Below are 26,018 nucleotides of genomic sequence, written 5' to 3'. Positions count from 1 at the left end.
TTTCCCTTCCTTTCTTTCCCTTTCCTTTCTTTGACATTTCATTTCCTTGAAATTTCCTTTCATTTCCTTGAAATTTCCTTTCCTTGAAATTCCCTTGAAATTTCCTTTCCTTTCCTTGAAATTTCCTTGAAATTCCCTTCCCCTTCCCTTCCCCCTTTCCCCTTCTCTTTTTTTGTTTTTCTAAACCCATTCAAAGCTGTCCTGGGCTCTCTTTTCCCTGCTCTGGAATTCAGTGCAGTGCACATTCCCTACCATTTAGGGCATCCCCTTCCCAAAGCAGAACCACGGTGATTTAGGAGCCCAGAAAATTATCAGGAACTGAGGCTCCCAATGCCCAGCCAGGAAAAGTTCAGCTCTGCAGAGCTGCGCTTCAAGCTCTTCCATAAATCCTCCTTTTCAGAGCTTTCCACGTGGATGAAACCAAGCCAGGGCAATTTTAACACGATGGGACCAGGCTGTCCCACAGGCACAGTGAGTGACAGGACTAAAACCTCCATGTCCATGTGCAGGTGCAGATTAAACCCCTGGCACCTGCAGAAGTGCAGGAGAGGGAACTGAGCCCCAGGAAGCCTCACCTCTCTGAAGAGTGCCCCGTAGAAGGTGACAGTGAAGGGACAATCCACTGTCCTCATGGAGATGTCCAGGTCCATCAGCAGCCTCTTCTGCTCCTGGCTGTTCACTGTGGCTCGGATCCTCTGCAGGACACACAGCGGGTCAGTGTGGCAGCCCCAGGGCCTTGGGCACACCTGGAACCCCCCAGCACCCCTCGTGCCACCCCTCTGTCACCCCTTTGTCACAGGCACGTCCCCAGCCCAGCACCCACGGGGTGTTCACAAGGATGTTTATGGGTTTGACCTGTCACATTCACATTTTCTGAAAAATTCCTTTGCCCAGGATTCTTCTCCTGGGAAGCTGAGAAGCCTCAGAGAAAAAGGAAAACAATTCTTATCTCATTTGCTTCTCCTGTGTTGTGCTCATGTGGAATGTGTTTGGAGATTGTTTACACACAGGTGATTGTTTCATTGAATTCCAGTGTGAATTATTTTGACTCAATGACCAATCAGGGCCAAGCTGTGTCAGGACTCTGGAGAGAGTCACAACTTTTCATTATTATCTTTTTAGCCTTCTGTCTGTATCCCTTCTGTATTCTTTAATATAGTTTAGTATACTATTCTTTAATATAATATAGTATCATAAAATAATAAATTAGCCTTCTGAGAACATGGAGTCAGATTCATCATTCCTTCCTGCCACGAGGGTCCGTGCAAACACAATACTGACCCAATCCTTCAATATTTTGTCTTATGGACTCATGCTGCAGTGTGAGCTTTCTTAGCCAATCATGTTATGACACACAAACCTACAGCGCTGCATTCTAAACTCCTTATTCACCTTTGTAGCTATTTTTATTTTTTTCTATATCTAGGATGGTCGGGATGGATGGAGATGAGAGATCTCTGCAGCCAGGTCAGGAGCTTGGGGTTTATTGCAAAGGGCCAAGGGCAGGACCCTGCTGGGAGCTGCAGCCACAGCTCAGAGCAGGCTGAGAGAAGAGAGGGGGAGAGAGGGTGAAGAGAGGGTGAGAGGAAAAGAGGGTAAGAGAGTGAGGTTCCTGTTACAATACAATAAAATCTTCTTCTGTGTTGAATATTCTAATTCTCACTAACCAATCTACTACAAGATACAAATCCTATAGCATCTCCATACAGCCTATAAGAATCATTACATTACCATACTGTGTTACATTTTAAACCCTAAAAACTCCTCTTTGGACCCCTTCTGCCAAGCTGCAGGGTCTGGGCCTGTCTGCAAGCAGAGGGTGTTGTTCCATCAAAAGGGGATCACCTTCAGCCGGCCACACCATTGTTTTCCAGTTGTTCAGTAACTGAGGGATCTCAAAGCTTGCTTTCATTTCAATCTCCCTTACAGTTTCCATATTCTCCAAACCTTTTGCCAGGCAATCATATTAATAAGGTTTTCCTGTTTAATCTCCCCCATCACCCCAGCCCCCAGGAGGGCAGATCCCCCAGCTCTGGTACCTTCACTGCCATGATCTGCCCGCTGGGCATGTGCCGCATCTTCTCCACCACGCCGTACGCGCCCCGGCCCAGCTCCGAGATGGGCTCCAGGTCATCGGCCTTCACCTCAAAGTTCTGGGGGACAGAAGGCAGCAGAGCCCTGGGGGTTTGTGCTGTGCTCTGACCCCCCAGTGCAGCCCTGCAGCCCCCAGTGCAGCCCTGCAGCCCCCAGTGCAGCCCTGCAGCCCCCCCAGTGCAGCCCTGCCTGGCACATCCTCCCCTTGTTGTGCATCCCCTCCCCAGCTGGGATAAACTCCCAAGGCTGGGAGTTATTATATAAATATAACATATATAATATATACTAAATAATAATATATATACTATATACAGTATATACAGTATATAATATATAGCATATCTATTATATACTATACAGTATCTAGTATCTAGTATATAGTATCTAGTATATACTATATACTATATACTATATACTATATACTATATAATAGATAATAATAATATAGTATGTAATTATACGATAATAAAATAGTCAATAATAGATAACATTAAATAAATAAAATATTATAAATTATATAATAATTCATATAATAAACATTATTAATAATATCATTATATTTTAGTTATTATTAGTTATATAATATATAATAATTTATACTTTACATAAAATTGGATAATTATTAATTATATAATAGACATTAAATAATAAATATAATATTATTATATAAATAATAAAATAGTAAATAATATTCAATCTAGTTATATAATTTATATAATATACTTATATACATGATTTTATATTTCTATTTATTCATTTTATACTTGCATAGTTTAAATAATATAATTAATAGATAAATAGTATATAGATTACATAGATATTATATAAATAATAAATTATTCAATCTAGTTATATAATTTATATATCTATATATTTTATATTTATATTATATTTATATATCTTAAATAATATATTTAATAGATAAATTGTATATCACATATAAAGACATTTCTAAAAATATAAATAAATATATATGTATATATATATATATATATCTGTGTATATATATCTGTATGTATATATATATATGTAAATATACAAATAAAAAAAAATATATAATGCAGGGGAATCAGCCAGCACCACGGTGACCACAGAGCTGTGAGGGGACATTGCTCAGGAATTTGCTCTGCCTCCCTGCTGCACCATGTTTCACCTCCCAGCCCCTGCTCCAAATACAAAATCCAAAATGAAAGGAAAGCCTCCAAAATCCGGCATTTCAAACCACTATTGGATTAGAATTTCACTGCATAAATTACCTCACTGACACCTATCCTTTGCACCTCATACATTTATTGTCCAGCTTTAAAGTGCTTTTTTGAATTCTGCTCTGCCTTTTCCTCCTATCAAAATCACTGGCCTGGGGTTTGTTTTTTTTCCCTTATATATTTTTTAATCCAGGTGGATTGGTTTGCAATCAGGGCAGGAAGATCCACCCCGAGTTCACCTCCTGGAGGAGATGACCTTCAACATCAGCACAGAGAAATATTTTAGGTGAAGGCTTTAAAGCAGCAAAGGAACAGCAGAGGAGAGTAAAACAACCCTGTTATCAACCCCCTTGCTTGATAATGGCCATTTCCAGGGGATTAGCTGCACCTCAGGGCAGCAAGGAAGGAATTTCCATGGTGGAAAATATGCAGGGAGCCCACGTGCCAGGGCAGGCAGGGGGTGATGCTGGGCAGTGCCAACAGCAGCTCCAGCTCCCACCCACACAGCCCTGCCCGACGAGCACAAACACCAGGGGCACTTGGGAATTTCTGCCTGCACAAACCCCCAGAGCTCAGGGGCTCCCAGCTTGGAGCTTCTCAGCTGTTATTCCTCCAGCAGCTGCTTTTTCTTTCAGGTAAAATGGGCTGCTAATGTTAATTATAACATTATAATGTTAATTATAACCATTATTAATATTGTAATGTTAATGATAATTAATTCTAGTATTATAATATTTTATATAGATAAATTATAGGTTAAATATATAAATTATAATGTTAATTATATATAAATAATATAGAAAAATAAATATATAAATAATATATTAATATATATTTAAATATATATTTAAATATATTCTATATTTCTATATAATTTATTTAATATATTCATATATTTATAAATTATACATTTATATATAAATTATATATAACTATAATTTGCTATTTTTATATATATATGTTAAAATGTATAAATTATAATGTTAATTATATATAAATAATGTATCTATTTTATATAATATATTTAAATATATATTTATACATTTATATAAATATATATTCATAATATATTCATATTTATATAAAAATTATATATAAATATAAATATTTTCTATTTTTATATCTATAAATTATATGTTAAAATATATAAATTATAATGGTAATTATATATAAATAATATATTTTTATATAATATATTTAAATATCTATTAATATATTTATAAATATATGTACTCATAAATAATATATTTATATATAAATCATACATATAAATATTTCATATTTTTATATAGATATATAAAAATTATATGTTAAAACATATAAATTATAATGTTAATTATAATTTTCTGCCCTTTCTAGGGGGTTGAAGTGAAGCAATCCCACAAGCAGCCAGCCCAGGATGGTCTCTGGTGCCAGAGGTCTCACTCTTACCTCCTCACCAATAGAGATGCAGGCTTTGGAGTCCAGATCTCTGGGTGGCCTGCATGAAAAAAAAGGGAAAAGATTTGAAATATTCCCTACAAAAGTCAATTTTCCCTCAGTGACTAAATCCAGCCCCCAAGCCATGCCCTCACACCTTCCCTGAGGGATCCTTCAGGATCCTTTTTGGGGTAACTTTGTGGATCTGTTGATCCTGGCTCTGCAGGATCAACAAATCCACAAAGTCACCCCAAAAAGAGGGAAAAAAGCAGCTGGAGTTGGCATTTCTCACCCCCAGCCTGGCCCTGCAGGACCCCACAGGGATTCACTGTGGAATCAAGGCAAGCACCAAACCGCTGCCAGCTTTAGGAAAAGTGCATTACACGGGCAGGAGCATCCAAAGCTGCTGTAAAGCCTCACCTCAGTCCCACAGCACAGGCTGAAAACTCAAACCACAGGAACAAAGAAAGCTGGGGATGCACAAAGGGCCCTAAAACCAGAGGGATTCCTTCTGCAAGGGTTTATGAGTTTCATGCCTTGACCAAATGCCTGCTGCTCAAACTGCTGCCAAAGTGCCACACCAATAAAAATTGGGGGCCCATTCTGGTTTTTAACTTTTTCTTTTTTTATCTTTTTCTTCTGCTCCTTATCTTCTTATCTTTTACTGCCTCATCCAGCAGCACATGAGACTGATGGGGCTGAGACTCCCTGGGAAATGAGAAATTATCACAGAATCCCAGAATGGCTTGGGTTGGAAGGGACCTTAAATATCATTTAATTCCACTCCCTGCCATGGGTAGGGACAACTTCCACTGTCCCAGGGTGTTCCAAGCTCCATCCAAGGCTGGAGGGCAGCTGGGCTTTGTGGTTTGCTTTTCACTCTGCCCCAGTGCTTGCAGACTTACGTGGAGCTCGTCTGTGGTTGCTCAAATGCTTCTTTAGGAATTTTCAGCCCAGGGTTTCTCTTCTTGCCTGTAAAACAAGAAAGAAGCAGAGTTAAAGAAAGGCACTTTCTGGTGGTTGTTGTTGTTTGGTGTGATTTGTTTGGGGTTAATTTGCAAAACACAGCTTGTCTGTATTTGCTGAGCTCATTTAAGAGAAATGCCCAGCCAGGCTGGTGGGGCAGACCGAGGGCACAGAGTTCAAACATAAAGTGCCTTTGTTCAGCAGGGTTTCATTAAAACCTGTGAGCTCTGCCTGCCAACATGCTCCAGAAACCAGGCAAGAGCTCTGGCAAAGGCAGCCCAGGAGAACATGCAAAGGGAAAGGTATTTCTGCTCCTGCCCACATAGGAACCCTTCAAACACTTCTCAGATTTAAAAACCATTCCAGATACAGAACTTCAAACCCTGGCAGGATGGAACATCTCCTGAAAATTGCACCTGAAAGTGCAGATTGTGATTCTGTTTAACTGCACCTTTCATCTCCTGGTCACTACAAACCCAGCAAAAAGGAAGCAGAATTCGAGTTTGGAGGCTTCAAAGCCATTTGTTTCTATTCACACTGACCAGCCAAGCTTTGCTGAGCTGAGAAACACCAGAAGCTTTTCATGACTGCACAGATCCAGGCCCTGGGAGAAAACAACCTGGAAACATCACCCATGGCACCAAACCCCAAGGGAAACATCTGCCTGCTTGCCTGGGTAATAAAATCCCCCCAAAAGGCACAAGCATCTAATTGAGGCATTCAGCATTTTTAATCTGACATTTTGTATTAATTACTCTATTTTTTTAATACAGGAGCTTTACTCTCTCTTCCCAACTCTCTCTCTCAAACTTCACCTATACTTTGGTCCATCCCCCCCAAAAAAGGCACAAGAATCTAGCTGAGGTATTCAGCATTATTGATCTGACATATTCTATTAATTACTCTATTTTTTTACTACAGGAGTTTTAGTCTCTGTTCCCAACTCTCTCAAACTTCACCTATCATTTGGTCCATCCCCCCCCTCCAAATAGGCACAATTTAATTGAGGTATTCAGCATTTTTAATCTAACAATTTCTATGAATTACTCTTTTTTTTTTTTAAGCAGGATTTTCATTCTCTGTTCCCAACCCTCTCTCTCAAACTTCACCTATAACTTGGTCCATCCTCCCCCCCAAAAAAGGAACAATTTATTGAGTTATTCAGCATTTTTAATCTAACAATTTCTACTAATTAATCTTTTTTTTTAAGCAGGGTTTTTACTCTGTGTTCCCAACTCTCTCTCCCAAACTTCACCTATAATTTGGTCCACCCCCCCAAAGAAGGCACAAGCATCTAATCAAGGCATTCAGCATTTTAATATAACAATTTCTATTAATTACTATTTTTTTTTAATGCAGGAATTTTACTCTCTCTTCCCAATCCTCTCTCTCAAACTTCACCTATACTTTGGTCCACCCCCCGCACAAAGACACAATTTAATTGAGGTGTTCAGCACTTTTAATCTGACATTTTCTATTAATTAAATTTTTTTTAAGCTGGAGTTTTACTCTCTGTTCCCAGCCCTCTCTCTCAAACCTCACCTATACATGTCTGAATTTGTTTTTCCTTTTGACACATCAATAGATGCCTGTGCATCCCAGTGCCAGAGGGGATCAAAGGGCAGCACCCAGGATGGAAAACGACCTGTAGGAATCAATTAATCAATTCAGATTAGCATTTTTTTAGAGTTTTGGGGTTTGGGTTGTTTTGTTGCTGTTGTTGTTGTTGGGGATTTTTTGTTTTGTTTTTGTTTGGGTTTTTTTTTAAGATTTTTTTTTTGTTTGTTTGGGTTTGGGGTTTTGGTGGAGGTTTTTTCCCCAATTTTAGTGGGGTTTTGGTGGTTTTTTAGTATTTTTCTTTCTTCATCTGCTCCAAAAGATGGACAAAATTTGACAAAGTCACTCCAGGATGGGGCAGGCTGCAAGAACCCAGCTGACACCTTGTGGAAAGAGCATTTATTGGAAACCCCTGCGTACACTCACTGGGATTAGAAATAACAGAGCTGTGAATGCACACAGGGAAAAAAATGGGGAAAAAAACCCCAATTCTCTGCTCCCAGGAGCTCCCAACTCACACAGGAATAGTAAAATAAAAGCAGCAAGGTCATGGAGAGCACAAAGCACAGCTCTGAGCTTTCCCAAAGAGTAAAAGCTGGTGTGCGAGGAAACAAAAACAACTCTAAAAACCAGAAAATTTTCATCCTGTGGAGTTTTCCATTCAGGATGAGTGGGTCTCTTTGGAATGGGACATTTTGGGTGGAAAATTTGGGATTTTTTGCCCTTCCTGGGTTCTGGTGGAGTTTTGGGCTCTGCTCATTCTGGGCTTCACCACCTTCCCCTAGCCAGTCAAGGACGTGCTGAGGAGCACAGCCCAGGAGTGAAATCCTGCAAAGACCAAATTTTAGTGGGGTTTTGGGGTGATTTGGGCTCTTTGGGGGGGGAATCTTGGGGTTTGGCCCTTCCTGGGTCATGGTGGGGCTCGAGGAACCATTTTGGTTTGCAGAGCTCTCCTCCATCAGTGGTTTGCACATTGAAGATCTTCAGCAGATTTTTATTCTGCTGAGTTTTCAATTCAGGATGATTGGGGCTCTTTGGAACGGGACCCTTTGGGTGGAAAATTTGGGATTTTTTTGCCCTTCTTGGGTTGTGCTGGAATTTTGGGGAGCCACATTGATTTGCAGAGTTCTCTGGTGCTGGCTGCTCCAGATTCCCTCTCCTGCCCAAGCTGTGCCAGGGGCACCTCAGATCTGTGGGATGTTCAATGGGAGAGCTGTTCTGGATGCTGGCACCTCATCCTAAAAAAGGAATCTCAAAAATACAGGGCTGGCAGTGCAGGAAAACAAAATCCCTGCTCCTCTGGCATTTCCCAAGCTGCCACCTCCCTGCATCCTCAAGGAAACGAGACAGGCACAGGAAAAACATCTTCAAACTGATTTTGCACATGGAAAAGAGACACAAAATCCACCAAATTGCCTATAGAAGAGCTAACTGCTCCTTTTAGGGCTGAACTGTCCCTGTGAACACTCAGCAGCTCCTCCTGGCAAACCCCAAGGATTCACTCTGGCACGACCGAAATCAAACAAAAACCAGGCACAAATTTGCTCTGTTATTCCCTTTTTTCCATTTTATCCCTCAAGGCTTTGCTTGCACCACCCCATGTGCTGTCCCCAGGCTCAGGGAGGGAGGGAGAAAATGAACCCACTGGAAATTTTGATTTGAACTGGACCCAGAACAGGTTGTGCAGCGTTGAATCTTATCTTGGTTCTCAAGTGGTGTCAGCAGAACCAGGGAGCAAAAAGCCAAACCCAAATAAACACTAAAAGCCTTTCCTCCTAGGGAAATAAAATCTGCATTTTGGGGAGTTTATTTTCCTTGTCTCTTCTTCACAGAACACAATATTTTGAAACTTTGCCATTTTTTTCAAGCACAATCTGTCCGTGCCTCGCAGCTGCCAAGGCAGAATTGAACATTCTTTGGGGTTTTCTTTTCAAGAAAAAGGAAAGCAACAACAGTAGCTTGAACAAGACATGGATTTCATGATGGCAGCAGGAGGAGGGATGGGAAATGGGAATTGCCATGGCCAGGATTTGCACCTGCAGCAGCCAGAGGTGTGTGGATGGTGAGGCTGTGCTGACTTTATGGTTATTTAATGAATCCTGGGCTGAAATCAGGCGATTTCACGGCTTTTAACTGCATCAGGCCAAATTTCTGAGCTCCTTTTGCTCCAATACGCAAAGCACTCATCCCTCCAAGCCTCTGGGGCCAAGGTGTGTGAGTGGTTTGCAGGAAGCCCCAGCAATCCTGAGCGTGGCACTGCTTTAAACCCAAAACAAGCAGCAGAACCACCCCAGCAGGAACCAGGATCCCCCTTCATTCAGAACTCAACACCCAGCTCACACCACTGACTTCCTCCCCCAACACAAACACACTTAAAAGGCTTTTTTTTTAAAAGGAAAAGAATATTTGGAAGTCTGAAGATCTGAAGTCCAAATGTGGCTCCTTCTGCAGAAGGTTCTGCTGGTGGCTCAGCAGATGGGATGGTGCATCTGCTCCCCAGCACCCAAAACCCATGGATTTTCTGTGTAAACAACCCCTGGAGCTTTGCTGGTCCCTCATCTTCAGCCTTTACACCCAAAACAAGCAGCAGAACCACCCCAGCAGGAGCCAGGATCCCCCTTCACTGCAGAACTCAACACCCAGCTCACACCACTCACTTTCTCCCCCAGCACAAACACACTTAAAAGGCTTTTTATTAAAAGGAAAAGAATATTTGGAAGTCTCAAGATCAGTTCTGTTCAACAGGAACTGCCAAGCAAGTGTTTCTCTGTCAAAATAAAATCTCCCAGTTTGCCAGAGCAGACTCAGCTTGGGGAGCACTAAAATCATCTGCACAGGAGCTCCAAATGTGGGGGCAGCTCAATAACCCACAAGATGGGATAGTACCTGTTCCATGCAGCAGCAAACCAGTATTTTCCACTCTGTTTTTGTGAATCGTGACTATTTTTAGCTTTGTTTCCTGGACAAAACCACCGTGTGTGTTTATCTGTGCTGCCTGTGGCCCCTCTCAGCCCCATCTGACACAGAAACTGAGCTTTTGGAGACTGCAAATCTGGGAAAAGCAGATTCAATAACAGAGTCAGGGACTGGAAGACAAAAGCCACACATAGCAGGCACCAGGAATCCACACAGGTGCTTCAAACACTGAAATAACAGCACAGGGCTCCAGCCTGGGGCACATCCCAGCAGTGCAGAGGGATTTTGCTGCAATTCTTAGGGATTTGCAATAAGGAAAGCCCCAGAGATCCACCACACACAGCTCCAAGTCCAAATGTGGCTCCTTCTGCAGAAGGTTCTGCTGGTGGCTCAGCAGATGGGATGGTGCATCTGCTCCCCAGCACCCAAAAAAATGTGAATTTTCTGTGTAAACAACCCCTGGAGCTTTGCTGTCCCTGAGCCTTTGAGTAAAGCTCATTTGAGAGCTCTCCCTGCAATTTGGCACAGGGAGAACATCCACAAGCACTTGAGTCAAAAGCCAAGTTTGAAGAATAATTGAGGGAGAAAAAACCAAGCCTGGTTTGGAGTGATGCTGACAGACACCTCCAGAATCCAGATTTGATAAACAAAACTTCCAGGGTACCTGTGACGTTAAGCAGAAGCTTAAATCAATTTTCTTTTAGGAAAAAAACCCCAAAAACTCACAGTGAATACTGAACTGGTGCTGAAGAAGGTGCCACCTTTACAAAGCAAGTTTCCTGAAAATTCTTTCCTGCAAGTTCCATCTCAGGATGAGAAGAAAAGCCTCAAATTGTGCCTGGAGAGGCTCAGATTAGAAATTGGGAGGAATTTCTTCTCCAAAAGAGTGGCCAGGGCAGTGGTGGCATCACCTGAGCAGAGGTGGCACCTGGGGACGTGGTTTAGTGGTGGCCATGGAAGTGCTGGATTAATGTTTGGGATTTAATGAGCTTGGAGAGCTTTTCCATCCTTGACGATTTCCTGATTTTGGGGTTAAGGTTTGGATTAACGAGCTTGGAGAGCTTTTCTACCCTTCCCAATTCCCTGATTTTGGGGTTCTTGTTTGGATTCAATGAGCTTGGAGAGCTTTTCCACCCTTCATAATTCCCTGATTTTGGGGTTAATGTTTGGATTTAATGAGCTTGGAGAGCTTTTCCATCCTCAATGATTCCCTGATTGTGGGGTTAATTTAATGAGCTTGGAGACCTTTTCCACCCTTCCTAATTCCCTGATTTTGGGGTTTTTGTTTGGATTCAATGAGCCTGGAGAGCTTTTCCACCCTCAATGATTCCCTGATTTTTGGGTCAATGTTTGGATTCAATGAGCCTGGAGAGCTTTTCTACCCTTCATAATTCCCTGATTTTGGGGTTAATTTAATGACCTTGGAGACCTTTTCCACCCTTCCTAATTCCCTGATTTTGGGGTTAATGCTTGGATTCGATGAGCTTGGAGACCTTTTCCACCCTTGATCATTCAAAGGGAAGACAGAGGAATTTGCTGCCCGCATGGGCTGTAACAGAAAATAAACTTTGACTTCTGAAGGAAAATCCCAGTCTCCAGACTTCTCACTGCAGTCAACAACCTTTTATGATATAATCCAAAATAAATGGTTCCTTGCCACAAAAAGCTCCTGTTTCCTTCAAAGGATATTAACTAGTTCTGTCTTCACCACAATTTATTATTAAAAATGTGTTCAATAGCCATGTAGCAACATTTCCTTTCAAACAACACTCTTAGGCACATAACTTGCTGGTAAAATTTCACAGGCAGGAAATGCCTTTTTCTCCCTTTTTTAGGAGATAAAAGTGGCTCATTTACAATTCCTGTCTCTCTTAAGGATTTTTTGTGTGATTTCTTGGAAGGTTTTGAAAGCTGAATGATCTGGTTTTCCCCTATCAGCTGTAGTGTCTGCGTGAGCAAACTCCCATCTCAAAAGTGAGGGCAAACTGGGAATGTTTGGTAGGATTCCATGCAAGAAAAGTGAATTTTGGCAGCTCCCAAGCCTGGCCTGACCCTGAAGTGCCACTTTGCACAGGGACAGGACCCATGGCCATGGCCTGGGTGCAAAACTCCCAGCCCAGATGGTTCTGGCAAAACCAAAGAATTAAGAATATTAATTTTGTGTCCCAGCCACCCTGGAGACGCTGAGCAGGAGGAAGTTCCTCACACAAAGCCTTGGTGTGCAAGTACAAAGGGTTTCTTTCATCACAGCTCTGCTCCAGCCCACATTTCACCAACAATGGTGGGTTTGGGGCTGCCAAAGAGAACTTTAAACCTTGCAGGACACCTGGAAATACCAAAATCTCTGAGAAATTCACTTGTTAACCCTCCTGGACACAAACACTGAGATATCCCAAAGCAGCACCCAGGACAAAGCAGGGTCACATGGAGCAACTGCTGCTGCAGGTGTAGCAACCTTGTATTTAAAAATATTTTGACAAAATTACCAAAAATGACCAAAAAGCGGAAAAAAAAATTTTAACAAGTATTACAAACCATCTCACAGGTTCATTATTTATATTTGTGAATTCCTATGGCTGTTACAACAGCTGCTGTAGGTGTAGCAACCTTGTATTTAAAAATATTTTGACAAATTGACCAAAGAAATGAAAAAGTATTTTCAGCAAGTATTACAAATCATCTCAGAGGTTCATTATTTATATTTGTGAATTCTTATGGCTGTACACAGACCATCCTGGCACGGTCTGAGGGTGGGGATGTCCTGTACCTGCCCCAGCTCATCCCCACTGCTCAGTGCTCAAGGTTTGAAGCTTTTATTCCTGCCCAGGTCTGTCCCGCAAGGAATTAAATTGTTCCCCCACACGTGGGGACATCCCAGAGGAGCATTCCTGCTGTACCCAGGGTCAGACCCTGCCCACTCCAGACTAAACAAGGGCCATGAGCACAGCCCGGGGCTCCCTGCGAGCTGAAAAATGAAAATACACAGAGATAACAAAGTCTGTGCTCAGTGAGCGGGGCTGAGGAGAAGCCCGGCTGCTGGAGCTGCACCAGGGCCCCTCACGGCTCCACTCCAGCTGAAATGGAAATCCAGCCCTCACAGAGAGCACAAATGGGTACATTCCTCAGGCAGCCACTTCTGTGGGTTTGGTAACACAAAATGCCACATCCCCACGTGTCCCCCCTATGTGGCATCTCCACAGTGGTTCCTGCACCACCACCTTCCTCCCACGGGCTCCAAAAGGGTGAAACCCCTCTGAAATTTGTAGAACCAGGCTCTGGATTTTGGATTTAAATGCCTTTGGGATGGAGCTGCAGGTGAAAGGGAGCAAGGTGGTGGTGCAGGAAAATCCACTCCAGCTGAAATGGAAATCCAGCGCTCACAGAGAACACAAATGGGTACATTCCTCAGGCAGCCACTTCTGTGGGTTTGGTAACACAAAATGCCACATCCCCACGTGTCCCCCCATGTGTCACCTCCACAGTGGCTCCTTCAGGAAGGTGTAGAGAGCAATAAGGGCACCTCTGAGTCTCCTCCAGGCTAAACAACCCCGGCTCGCTCAGGGGTTCCTCACAGGGTTTGTGTTCCCAGCCCCTCTCCAGCCTTGCTGCCTCCTCTGGATGTGGCTCGAGCATCTCAACATCCTTCCTAAACTGGACACAGCTCTCAAGGTGTGCCCACACCAGTGCCAAGTACAGGGGAAGAATGACCTCCCTGCTCCTGAATCCAGCCTGTCCCAGCACCCATCCATGTCCCTGACATCCAGATGTGCTCCAGCTCCCATCCCTGTCCCAGCTCCCATCCCTGTCCCAGCACCCATTCTTGTCCCAGCACCCATTCTTGTCCCAGCACCCTGATGTTCCCCAGCACCCATCCCTGTCCCCAACACTCACTCATCCCTGTCCCAGCACCCCCCTGTCCCAGCATCCAGCCATGTCCCCAGCACCCAGATGTGCACCAGCACCCACATATCCCCAGCACCCACTGTCCCCAGCACCTCTCCATGTCTTCAGCACTCCTCCATGTCCCCAGCACCCATCCCTGTCCCAGCATCCACCTATCCATGTCCCCAACACTCACCCATCCATGTCCCAGCACCCATCCATGTCCCAGCACTCATCCCTGTCCCTAAACACCCATCCCTGTCCCTAAACACCCATCCCTGTCCTTAAACACCCATCCCTGTCCTTAAACACCCATCCCTGTCCCTAAACACTCATCCCTGTCCCTAAACACCCATCCCTGTCCCTAAACACCCATCCCTGTCCTTAAACACCCATCCCTGTCCCTAAACACCCATCCCTGTCCTTAAACACCCATCCCTGTCCCTAAACACCCATCCCTGTCCTTAAACACCCATCCCTGTCCCTAAACACCCATCCCTGTCCCAACACCCATCCCTGTCCCTAAACACCCATCCCTGTCCCTAAACACCCATCCCTGTCCCTAAACACCCATCCCTGTCCCTAAACACTCATCCCTGTCCCTAAACACCCATCCCTGTCCCTAAACACCCATCCCTGTCCCTAAACACTCATCCCTGTCCCTAAACACCCATCCCTGTCCCTAAACATCCATCCCTGTCCCTAAACACTCATCCCTGTCCCTAAACACCCATCCCTGTCCTTAAACACCCATCCCTGTCCCAGCACTCATCCCTGTCCCAGCACTCATCCCTGTCCCTAAACACCCATCCCTGTCCCTAAACACCCATCCCTGTCCCTAAACACCCATCCCTGTCCCTAAACACCCATCCCTGTCCCAGCACCCATCCCTGTCCCTAAACACCCATCCCTGTCCCTAAACACCCATCCCTGTCCCTAAACACCCATCCCTGTCCCAGCTCCACCCCTTGCCCCGGGCTCTCTCCATCTCAGGGCTGCACTCACAGGGCTGCACTCTCTGCTCCGACTCAGCCCCACAAGCTGTAATAAACCCAGGCCAGGAGAGGCTCCAAACCAAAATAGCAGGGCTGTGCAGGGAGAGGTGAGGTGCACCCGCTGAACTGGGGCGGCCCTGAGCAGTGCCGGGGTTATTTGTGTCCCTGCTGAGGCACCCACACCGCCCAGACAAAGCTCTGCAGCTCTGCTGCCAGGTAAAATCACAAATCAGGGCTTGGAGCCTGCCTCAGCCCGGCCTCCAGCAGGAGAAGCTCTGAACAGCAGCAGAAGAAAACGCTGGAACAGGCAGCTCTGCAATAAGGACTCCAGCAGACTCAATCTGTGGCTCCTGTGGTGCAGACATGGACAGAAATGTCACCAAACTCTGCAAATATCAGGAGCTGTTTGCCTGCCTTTCAGCAAGCTCTGTATGTCAGTAATTGAATTTTGGACGTAATTTCCTGACTGGGGCTAATCTCTTTTACTCTGCCCATTTTCCTCTTAACACACCCTACAAAAGGGCTGCAGGCTGCTGGGTCACTGGTGACAATACTGAAACCAGGAGATGCCATTTCTTCTTGTTTATCTGCACATTTTGTTTACCACAGTCTGTCTGTCCCCCTGATAAGAGTGCACTTCCAATGAGTTATTAAATATCAATAATTTTGAGAGCCAAATGGGAATACTCATGGAAACAGGAGTGTGCCACAAGCCATTTATTTACTGAGCATCTTCACCTTCTGCAGAAGGCCCTGGTGAGCAGGAGGGCTGTGTTAATCCATGTGCAGGTCAGAAATGAGGTGCCAGCTCTGCCCAGAGTTTTCCTTCATGAGAGGAACACCACAACAGCTCTGGCATGGCAGGAAAGGATCTGTCCCCTTGCATTCTGTCATTGGGAACTCTGGCAAAGCTTCAGCCAAATATTGTGATTAAATTTCAACATGTGAAGGTCAAAGCTTTGATTATCCTGTCTTTGTGCCACACCATCACACAGCTCTCTTGCTATTCTTTCATGATGCAACAGCTTACTTGCTTATTTTTATTACTCAGTTATTAAAGAACCATCTTTAATAACTGAGATATAAAAATAAGCAAGTAAGCTCTTGCTTACTTTTCAGTAAGCAATTTTAACCTTTTTTAAAGCAAATTTACAGTTCTGACCAGTGCAGAGGGGAGGAACCAACTCCTGCTCCCTCTGCTGGCAATGCCTCCAGCAAACCTGGAGGTCCCACTTTAAAACCACCCAGGAAGGAACACCATTGCTGGGGGAAACCAGGGGAAATGCAGAAATCCCAGAAAACCAAAGCTGTGACCCCTCTGTGGGGCATTTAAAAATACCATTGCCAGGGGGAAGCCACAGGAAGTGCAGAAAACCAAAGCTCTGACCCTTCTGTGGGACCTATTTTAAAAACACCCAGGAACATCATTGCTGGGGGAAGCCATGGGAAATGCAGAAAGCCCAGAAAACCAAAGCTATGACCCCTCTGTGGGGCATTTAAAACCATCCAGGAGCACCAATGCTGGGGGAAGTCAGGGGAACTGCAGAAAACCCAGAAAACCAAATCTGTGACCCCTCTGTGGGACATTTGAAACCATCCAGGAGCACCATTGCTGGGGGAAACCACGGGAAATGCAGGAAACCAAATCTATGACCCCTCTGTGTCCCACCCTGCAGTTCTGGGCACTGCCCCAGCTCCTGGCCAGCACTGCCCTCCTGTTTATGGCACTGCCAGCAGCCACCAAGACTGCTCCAGGGGCACACAGAGCCAAGCACTGGAGCTGCTCCACCACCAGCAGCAGCTCTGGGTGCTGCTGGCACAGGAGGGAGCTCCAGGAGCTCCAGGCTGAGCAGGGCAAGGTGGATGCAGCTCCCAGGGCAGCTTTTTCAAGTTCAGACTTGTTTAAGGCAGAGGTCAGAGAGCACGACCTGCCAGCCACCTCCGTCACTGCTGTTCCACCCTGCAGCTTGGCTTGACCCAAGCCTGCCTTCCACTCCTCCCAGCACACCCTCAAATCCTAAAAACAACCTGAGCTGCAAAGGACCCATCAGGATTATCCAGTCCAGCTCCTGGTCCTGCACTGAGACCCCAAAATCCACCCTGGGCATCCCTGGGAGTGGTGTCCAAACTCTCCTGGAGCTCCGACAGCCTCAGGCTGTGCCCATTCCCTGGGGGAAGAACCTGCTCCTAAAATCCATCCCAATGCCCTGCCACAGCCCCAGCACTGCCTGTCCCCATCCCTGTCCCTGTCCCTGTCCCCGTCCCTGTCCCCATCCCTGTCCCTGTCCCTGTCCCCGTCCCTGTCCCTGTCCCCGTCCCTGTCCCCATCCCTGTCCCTGTCCCTTCCCCTCTCCCTGTCCCTGTCCCTGTCCCCGTCCCTGTCCCCGTCCCTGTCCCCATCCCTGTCCCTGTCCCTTCCCCTGTCCCTGTCCCTTCCCCTGTCCCTGTCCCTGCCCTGTCCCTTCCCCTGCCCTGTCCCTGTCCCTGTCCCTGTCCCAGAGAGCAGAGGCTGCAGCTGCCCCCAGGGCAGAAGCTGGAATTGCTGAGATCTCCCCTCATCCTCCTCCAGGCTGAGGAAGGCACATTTGCTTGTCTGGCATCTAAAGAACACAAGGCATTTATAAAGAACAAAAGCCTTTCCCCAGGTTTATCATGCAGTTTTATCTCAATTTGGAAATCACACCGAAGAAATCCATGGCAGCACAGTGACAGACCTGTGACAGCAGCTCTTGTCCTCCAAATAAAGTGACACAAGTGGGCAGATTTTTTTTTTTTCCTCTCTCTGCATATGTGCACATGGATCAAAGCCCATCAGGTCACATCTCTAAAGCAGAAGCTGAAAATGCAAACCTCCCTTTAGGAGCCTTCCTGCCAAACCTCCACAGAACTCCCCGTGAGAGGTTTGAGGCTGCAGTTCCACTTACACACTCCCAAAAAGGAGATGCTTCCCATGGGCAGATGAGCAGAATTGGGGGAAAAGGAAAGCAGAAACAGGAGGAAAAAGAGAAGCAGGATAAAATAAATCATCAACACAGACCCATAATGTCCATCCCACTTAGCAGCAGGACAAAATACATCCTGAACTTGTAAATTCTTTTATGGGTGTGCTCAACCCCAACCAAGCACATTCAGTCCCATGCAGAAGGACTGAGATGTTCTGAGTTTACCATGTGCACTTTCAGGATGAAGTGAAAAAATCCTATTAAAAAAAAATTCAAAAATTTAAATTAAAAATTAAAAAAATTAAATTAAAAATTTTTAAATTAAATTAAAAATTAAAATTAAATTAAAAAATTTAAAATCCTATTTTAAAAATCCCACTTTCAGGATGAAAAAAAAATCCTATTTAGCCTCTCCATTAAAGGAAAAGAAAAAAATTCTTCAGCCCCTACTGCTCCAACCAAGCACATTCAGTCCCATGCAAAAGGACTCAGATGTTCTGAGTTTACCATGTGCACTTTCAGGATGAAGTGAAAAAATCCTATTAAAAAAAAAATAACTTAAAAATTAAAAAAATTAAAATTAAAAAAAATTAAAATTAAATTAAAAATTAAATTAAAATTAAATTTAAAAAATTTAAAAATCCTATTTAAAAAATCCCACTTTCAGGATGAAAAAAAATCCTATTTAGCCTCTCCATTAAAGGAAAAGAAAAAAATTCTTCAGCCCCTACTGCTCCAAACAAGGCCCTGCTCTGCATCAGCCCTGAGTGAACCTCAGGATTCCTCCTGCCCTTCTGCTGTGGCAATGCCTTTTTAAAAAAACCCTTTTAAAAAACCTTTTTAAAGCAAAGAGCTGGAAAAGCAGCCCCCCTTGGCAGGAGATGCTCGCACAGGATGGACCCTAAATGAGATTATCCGAGGTACAGAGAGGCTGGAAGTGCTGGCATTGTTCTGCCTCTGTGCAGGAAGAGCCAGAGGAGAAATTCTCTCCTACTGCAGGAAGCTGTTCCAGCCCCTTATCAGACAGAAAGCTCCTGATTTCTTGCGGGGGAAGCACCAAATGTTTTTGAGGGGAAGGAAAAAAAAAAGAAAGGAAAGGAAAAAAAGGCATGGCTGGCTCTAAAAAGGAAAAAAAAAAAAAGAAGGAAAGGCATGGTTGACTCTAAATTAAAAAAAAAAAAAGGAATGGCTGGCTTCTTGTAAGTCTCTTCTGAATTTACTTGATTTTAAATGTCTGTGTAGAAGACATTTATTTTCTAGAATTTTAGATCCTGCTGAAGAATTAAACTTCCCTTCTAAGATACATTTTTTGTCATAATGTTCTCTTGCATTTCAAGCTAAACCTGTCTTGGCCAGAGGCTTATTTGTCTCTCCTGAAGTGAACTTCACATTGTATCCTGGACAGCATTTTACATCAACCTTTTACACATGCAGACAAAAATAAAAACATGCACCAAGTGACCTCAAAGCTTCCCCAAATCCTTTCACCAACCCATTTGTTCACTGCACAAAGGCACCTTCAGCATTTCCTATTCTTGGCTCAATAAATGGCCTGGTGGCATGAATGGAGCTGAGGGAGCCTGAGGTGCTGCCCAGCTCAGGTGGCTCTGAGCAAGGGGACATTGCCAGGGCACATTGCCCTGCTGTCACCCCACAGGGACAGGCAGGGGGGCAAGCCCTGGGCTCCTCCTCTCTGCCAAACAATGGGAATTCAGCCTGGTCTCACTCCACAGAATCACTGGGAAAGACCTTTGAGCTCAACAAGCCCAACCCATGACCCAACACCTCCTCACCAGCTAAACCACGGCACTGAGTGACATGTGACATGACAGCGACCCCACCACCTCCCTGGCAGGTGATCCCAGTGCCCAATCACCCTTTCAGGGAAGGATTTTTTCATTTGTTGCCTCCAGAAATCAACTTGTTTCTCGCCATCTCTGAATGCAGCATCTGTGTCACCCTCCCCAGCTGCCAGGGGCTATTTTGGGCTCTCCCTCCAGCCGGGGGCTGCTTTGGGATGTGGGATGTCCTTCCCTGCAATGCACAATCTGCTCTTTTGCTTCATTTATAAAACTGATTGCTTGGCAGGGATCCAAAGCTTTCTGTAGATATGTTCCAGAGTTTTATTGGCAATGAGCAAATTGCTGGTGTCCCTGGCAAAGGTAAGGAAGTCAGAGCCTCTGCTATTTGACTTTACTTTTTCTAGAAGGTCTCTCCCAAAGGACAATTCCATGTCACAGAGCAGAGCTCACCTGCTGCACAAGGACCTGTAGATATGATGGTTTTCTTGACATATTCCATAGATATGGAATAAAATCTAAAGAACTTAAATTTTAACTCTGTTCCCTATTTTATGCCTTATTTCAGCCTTGTCTCAGCCTGGTTTCTTCTGGTAGGTTGTTAAGGGATTGTGGTTTCCATCTCTTAGGAGTTAAAAAGCAGAAAAACACTTTGGAACAGGTCAAAACCCAACAGTATTAGAGCACTGCCTTTCTTCTCCTTTAATAGGCTACTCTGACAGCCCTCTGCTTGTTAAATGAGAGAAAAATCTGTGGGCAAGCAGTGAAGGTCAATCTTGTGGTTTTTGAAAGCATTTAATTAACACAGTTAAGTACCAATGTCTGCCTGGGAGGGAACTTGTGCATTAACCAGCAGCATCTTTCTCTTCAGAGAAGCAAACCTGGGACCGAGCGCAGGATTTATCGTCATCTCCCCATCCCACACCTCAGAGCTGCTCACATTCAGCTGCAGCAGCTTTTCCATCCTGCTGCTGCCAAAACTGTGAGGAAATGATGGTCAGAGCTGTGTCTGCACCTCCTTCTGCAGGTTTGGGGTGAGCCCTGCACCCTCAGACCTGTGACTTCTGCTCCAGGCCTTTTGGTCAAGTGCTTAAACAAATCTACTTTTGGGGTTTTGGCATTTTAATGACAGCGTGTAAAGTCCCTGTCTCTTCCTTGAGCTGCTCTCAGCTCCTACAGGTGCTCCTCTCCTTGGGATAAAACTAAATAAATATCCCATATTCGTGCTTTAACCCGGGGCAGCCACATGCACAAACCCCACAGGCCGACAGCTCCTTCCTAAAAGGTCACAGCATCAGCTGCTTGAGAGGAGAAATCAATCCCAGCCCTCACAAAGCCACACTGGCTTTTATTCCTTCACACTTTTTGCAGCACTGGAGACCCTAATTGCAGGCAATTAAAGCAGCCCTGGGAGAAAGGGGCAGTGCTGAAATCCAAGCTGGGAAGTGTGACTGTGACTCCAGTGCTGGAGAGGTGCCCTGAAAGCAGGAGCTGTGACCAGGGCTGTGCCTGGTGCTGCACAAACCAACCCTGAGGGCTGAGCTGCTGCCAAAAACACCTTCTGAGCCTGTGTGCCATGATTTTGGCAGGGATTGTGGCAGGGACTGTGGCAGGGACTGTTCCCCTCCTACCTGCAGGGATTCGAAGCAGTGACTGCAGCAGGCCCTGCCTGGGAATGCTGCACACCAAAGATGTGAGAGCAGAGCAAATCCAGGGAAAAATCACTCAATCATGGAATGAGAAGAGGCCTTAAAGCTCATCTCACACCTTCCACTGCCCCAAATTGCTCCAAGCCCCATCCAGCCTGGCCTTGGACACTTCCAGGGGTGTCTTGGACACTTCCAGGCAGCCACAGCCTCTCTGGGCACCCTGTCCTTTCTGCTTTTTAACTCCTAAGAGATGAAAACCACAATCCCTTAACAGCCTACCAGGAGAACCAGGCTGAGACAAGGAGTTCTTGGCTGAAATAAGGCATAAAATAGTGAACAGAGTTAAAATTTAAGTTTTTTAGTATCTATGGAATATGCCAAGGCAACCATCATATCTACAGGTCCTTGTGCCTCACCACCCTCACAGGAAGTAATTTTCTCTTAATATCTAATCCAAACCTACTTTAAAAAGTCAGGAATCAATGCTGGGTTTGCCTTTATAAAATATTCTTTCTCCCTTCCTTTTTGGCTCTCTGGGAAGGTTTGTCTCTGCTGGATTGGGCCTTCCATCACTTCAGAGCTCTCAGAACAACAAAAGACTTTTGAGTCATTTTCTATATCTGACCTTGAACTACTGCAGAAGCAATAAACATTCATGAGAGGAATGATACCACAGAGAGGAGCTGTAATTTTTATAACTTGTTGCTTGAGTGTGGAATAAACCCTGCGAGCAGCCAGGAGTGAGGCAGTGAGGGATCAGCCCCCAGGGCAGGAGCAGCACAGGCACAAAAACCATCACCAGGCCTGGGACGTGCACACAGCAGCCACACACACCATGCTCTGGGGCCATTTGGCACTGATAAGCATTTTTCATTGAGTGCAATTACATATTTTTGTTTAGAAAAAAAGATTCTCCTTCAAAAGCAGCTCCCAAGTCCGTGCTGATTCAGCCTTCATTAAAGGCCTCTTCTTGCAGACACACTCAAGTGTTGACTCCTGCACTGATTTTCTATTGCTGCCTTATCTTTGGCATCTCATCTGCAACTTCTGCTGGGTTTTTTTCTCTCTTTTTTATTTTTTTTTTCATCTGAATGCAGTAAAAGTGGCTCCAGTTCTTCTCACGATTTTTGATCTGCCTGGGTGCAGGCTAAGAAAACCCAGCCTTGATGATAAAATTGCTAAGTAGGCTAACAAAACAGCACCAGCAAGAAACTGGATCAGCTCAGCTCTGTGCAGTTTTCCTGCTAGAGTAGGGGAAAAAAAAATGCTTTTTCTCTTACAAATGTGAAACCCTACCCCAGCTGCAGAGGTTGTTTGCATTGGGCTTCACAGGACTTGGATTTTGCAGCCCAAAAAGCCACAGGCACTGCTCCAACAGCAACTGGGGGATGCAGCCAGAGCAGCTGAGCCTCTCCTGATGCCATCTCTGACCCTGCCCCTCCAAATCCAGGTTCCTCATCGAGGTTGGGATGCAGATCCAGAGGGATTTTTCACAGCTCCAGAGGATTCCTGCAGCTCCCACAGAGGATGTGCAGCATCTCTGTGCACCATGGCCAAAGGAAAGGTGACTCAGAAATGCTCCAGCACCCCATGTCCTGGTGGGATGAACCCTCTGAGTTTGGAATCCCCATTTTAAAAGGATGGGGAGGTTGGAAGGATGGGTTTAATTCTGGCTTTGAGGCAGGAGAAAGCCCTACAAGCACCAGGCTCAGACTTCCCCTCTCCAAACTGCTTTTCACCGAGCCAAGGCCACTGAGCAGCAGTCAGGTCTCCATTCACACCTGTCAAGTGCAGAATATTGTGGATTTGGAAGACAAAAGCAAAGAAAAAAACCCAAAAAACTCCCAGTTTTTGCGTAATGAGCAGCTATGGAAATTGCACCCAATGGCCTTCACCACTTGGCCACCACAGACCATAATAATATGTGAGGTGGCACAGCTCCAGCCTCTGGATCTGCTTCCCTGCTCCCACTGATAATGCTAATCCCTGAAACTATTCCCAGCCAGGCCCTGAGGAAGGGAGCTAAGGAACTGCACAGGTAATGAAACAGATTTTTATTATTTTTAATTACAGCTCTGTCCACGTCTCAAACCAAAAGAACACTCCTGGCCACTGGAGGCTGACTCAACATTTCATCTAACGATGCTGCCAGCTTATAAATACACCCCAAAACGGTCCCCAAAATGAGAGACGGCAGAAGGGAGCCCTGGTGAGTAATTCCTGCCCAGAATTGCTGTGCCAATGCTGCCATCACAGCTGTGCCCTGCCCTGGCCAGGGCAGAGCTTTGCCTCTGCAGCTGGAATGCGAGTTCATGGGGTGAACCCCTTGGGGCAGGGCTGGGAACCAGCACAACCACCAGGCTGAGGAGCTCTGGGCCTCCAAGGGCATTTGCAGAGGGCTGTGAAGCATCCCCACTCCTGTGCTAACACAACTCCCACACTATTCTTCTTTTTCCAGCTTTTTTCAGGTGTTGTGGTTTTCGGTCCTTTCTGGAGAGGTGCTGTCACAGCTCTTTTCAGCAAGAGAAAAAGCCCAAGTGACAACAGACACAGGCACTGTTTGGGGGGAAAAGGCAACTTTTTAATCACTTTGTGTATTTTCAACACAAAATCTCAAACCTGCTGTAACCATGTTCCACGTGAAGAGTCTCACCTCTCCAAATCACTCCTGTGGTTTTCAGGGAGCATCATTTGCTTCACCTCAGCAGCTCGTGGATGTGCCAGGGGAGGGAACTGAGCCCCAAGGAAGCCCCCGGGTTTTGGGGACTTCAACACCACAATAAAAAGGAGCATTGAGGAGCCTGGCAGGAGCACTCAGCTCTCTGCTCCCTTCTTCCTGCAGCTCAGCACTTTTATTGCTAGAATTGCTCCTGGTTGGAGCTTTTAAATATTAAATATGTTCCTGGGTGGCAGCTGCTGGCCTGAGCAGTGGTGTTGGGACATGTTGGGACATGTGGGACATGGGGACAGGACAAACACCTCCTGAGGGCAGAGCAGGGGCTCACCCAGGTGTCTCAGCCCTCACCTGGGCACAGCTTTGGTTCATCTCCAGCCACTTTTCTGCCCCAACCTCTTCCCAAGCTGGGTAATTCCTCCAGCCTGGCATTGCAGGAGGTTTTTAAACCTCTTTATAAACATTTGTCCCCCTCTCTTAACCCAAAGCACGCACATAGGCACCTCCAGCACTTCAACTAATTCAACAGGGCACCCTTAAAAAAAAAAATTAATTAAGAATAAATCATCAACTGCAGCTGAAATCTGCTGCTAGTCCAGGCTTTGCTAGGCTTGCACCTGGCTGACCGTGCCAAGTGCCTGTGTCATGGCAGTGTGTGAGCGGGGAGAAGCTGAGCTGGTGCTGATGAGGCAAAATTCACATTGCACAACCCACAGGAGCTGCTTGCAGGTTAATCCTCCACCAGCAACAACCTGCCACCTACCTAGGGCTGCAAAAAAAAACCCAACAACAAGGAATAGTTCAGCTTTACAGCTGCTCCACTGAGACTTCTGGCTGGGGAAAACATGAGCGTTTCACATAAAACTCTGGTATTTGGACTAGGTGCAGGCCTTTGGTCAAAGTCCATGGGGTGCACGCTCAGCCAGCATCACGTGGGATGTGCTGCTCACAATCTCAGCTTCCCTTTGCAGCTGGAGCACTGAAAACTGTGTTTGAAACAAGAGCCTGAGCTTCAGGTGTGAGATCAACAGGCAGCAACACTTAGTTCAAACATCATTTCAGTGTGTTCATGAATCAGTGCTCTCCTGGGTGCTGCTCCCCCTTCCCTTTTCTCATTGCAACGGAGAAATCTGCACATTTGCAGCTATTTGCTCCCATGTGGGCTTTGCCAGGGAATAATTCCCCCTGTTGTGAAGAATTTGGGAGACTCCTGAATGTATCTGCTGTCACCAGAGTCCAGATTTACAGCCTCAAACTGTGCTTGGCTTGAAATTAATATGGACTTCCTCTTTTTTTTTTCTTTCCCCCCTCCTCTTCCAAAATAATATCCTATTAGTCATGACAGCCAAATGGGCTGGATTTGGGCAAGGATTCAACTTCTGAGCTCCCATCAACACCAAGGCCCTCCTGGCCAGAGCAGCCCCATCTCTGAAGGTGCGGAACAAGCTGCAGGAACTTGCTGTGCTCAGGAAAAGCTGATTTTTGCTGTGGGTTGCTACATCCAACAAATAACACCAGTCTGCAGCTTGAAAGAGGGAATGAACAAGCACAGGGTGAAATGCAGGGTGTCTCTGACTCCAGGCGAGTTTTGTATTTGGGTGGACCCTCAGGGGCAGGTGAGGTGGCTCAGAGCCACCAGCACAATGCTGCTCATTCCTGCTGCAGAAAGGGCCAGAAGAAAAGCGTTGTTTCTGAATTCCAGGGGGCGTTTTACCCTTTACACTGTGCAGGAAGCAGATCCCCTCCCATTTTTTTGCACAGCACAGGTAGGGTCTCCCTGAAGCAGGTGGGATTCCTTGCAGGGAGCAAGAACAACTCTGCTGCTCGCATGTTCCCCCTGCCACGCTGCACCAAAAAAACATTAATCTCTGGCAAATTCTCAGAACAACTCTGGAAAGGATTCAAAGCAGGGAGAGGGCT

The 26,018-nt window shown here is 45.4% G+C and overlaps 1 protein-coding gene across 1 annotated transcript in view; it reads right to left on the bottom strand.

The window, feature by feature from the left end:
• The window catches only part of MAP2K6 (mitogen-activated protein kinase kinase 6), a 57,617-nt gene that overhangs the window by 28,298 nt on the left and 3,301 nt on the right, over positions 1–26,018 (bottom strand). Inside the window, exons 2-5 of the mRNA XM_054278772.1 lie at positions 5,624–5,690; positions 4,731–4,779; positions 2,040–2,153; positions 576–695 (exon numbers count right to left, since the gene is read on the bottom strand). Coding sequence (XP_054134747.1) covers positions 576–695; positions 2,040–2,153; positions 4,731–4,779; positions 5,624–5,690 — 350 coding nt within the window. The remainder of the gene's footprint in view (positions 1–575; positions 696–2,039; positions 2,154–4,730; positions 4,780–5,623; positions 5,691–26,018) is intronic.

This window comes from Melozone crissalis, unplaced genomic scaffold (assembly GCF_028551555.1).
Source record: "Melozone crissalis strain CALT ecotype California unplaced genomic scaffold, PUWL_Pcris_2 ptg000026l_1, whole genome shotgun sequence".
Lineage (NCBI taxonomy): Eukaryota > Metazoa > Chordata > Aves > Passeriformes > Passerellidae > Melozone > Melozone crissalis.
This window is presented reverse-complemented; position numbering and strand designations above follow the sequence as displayed.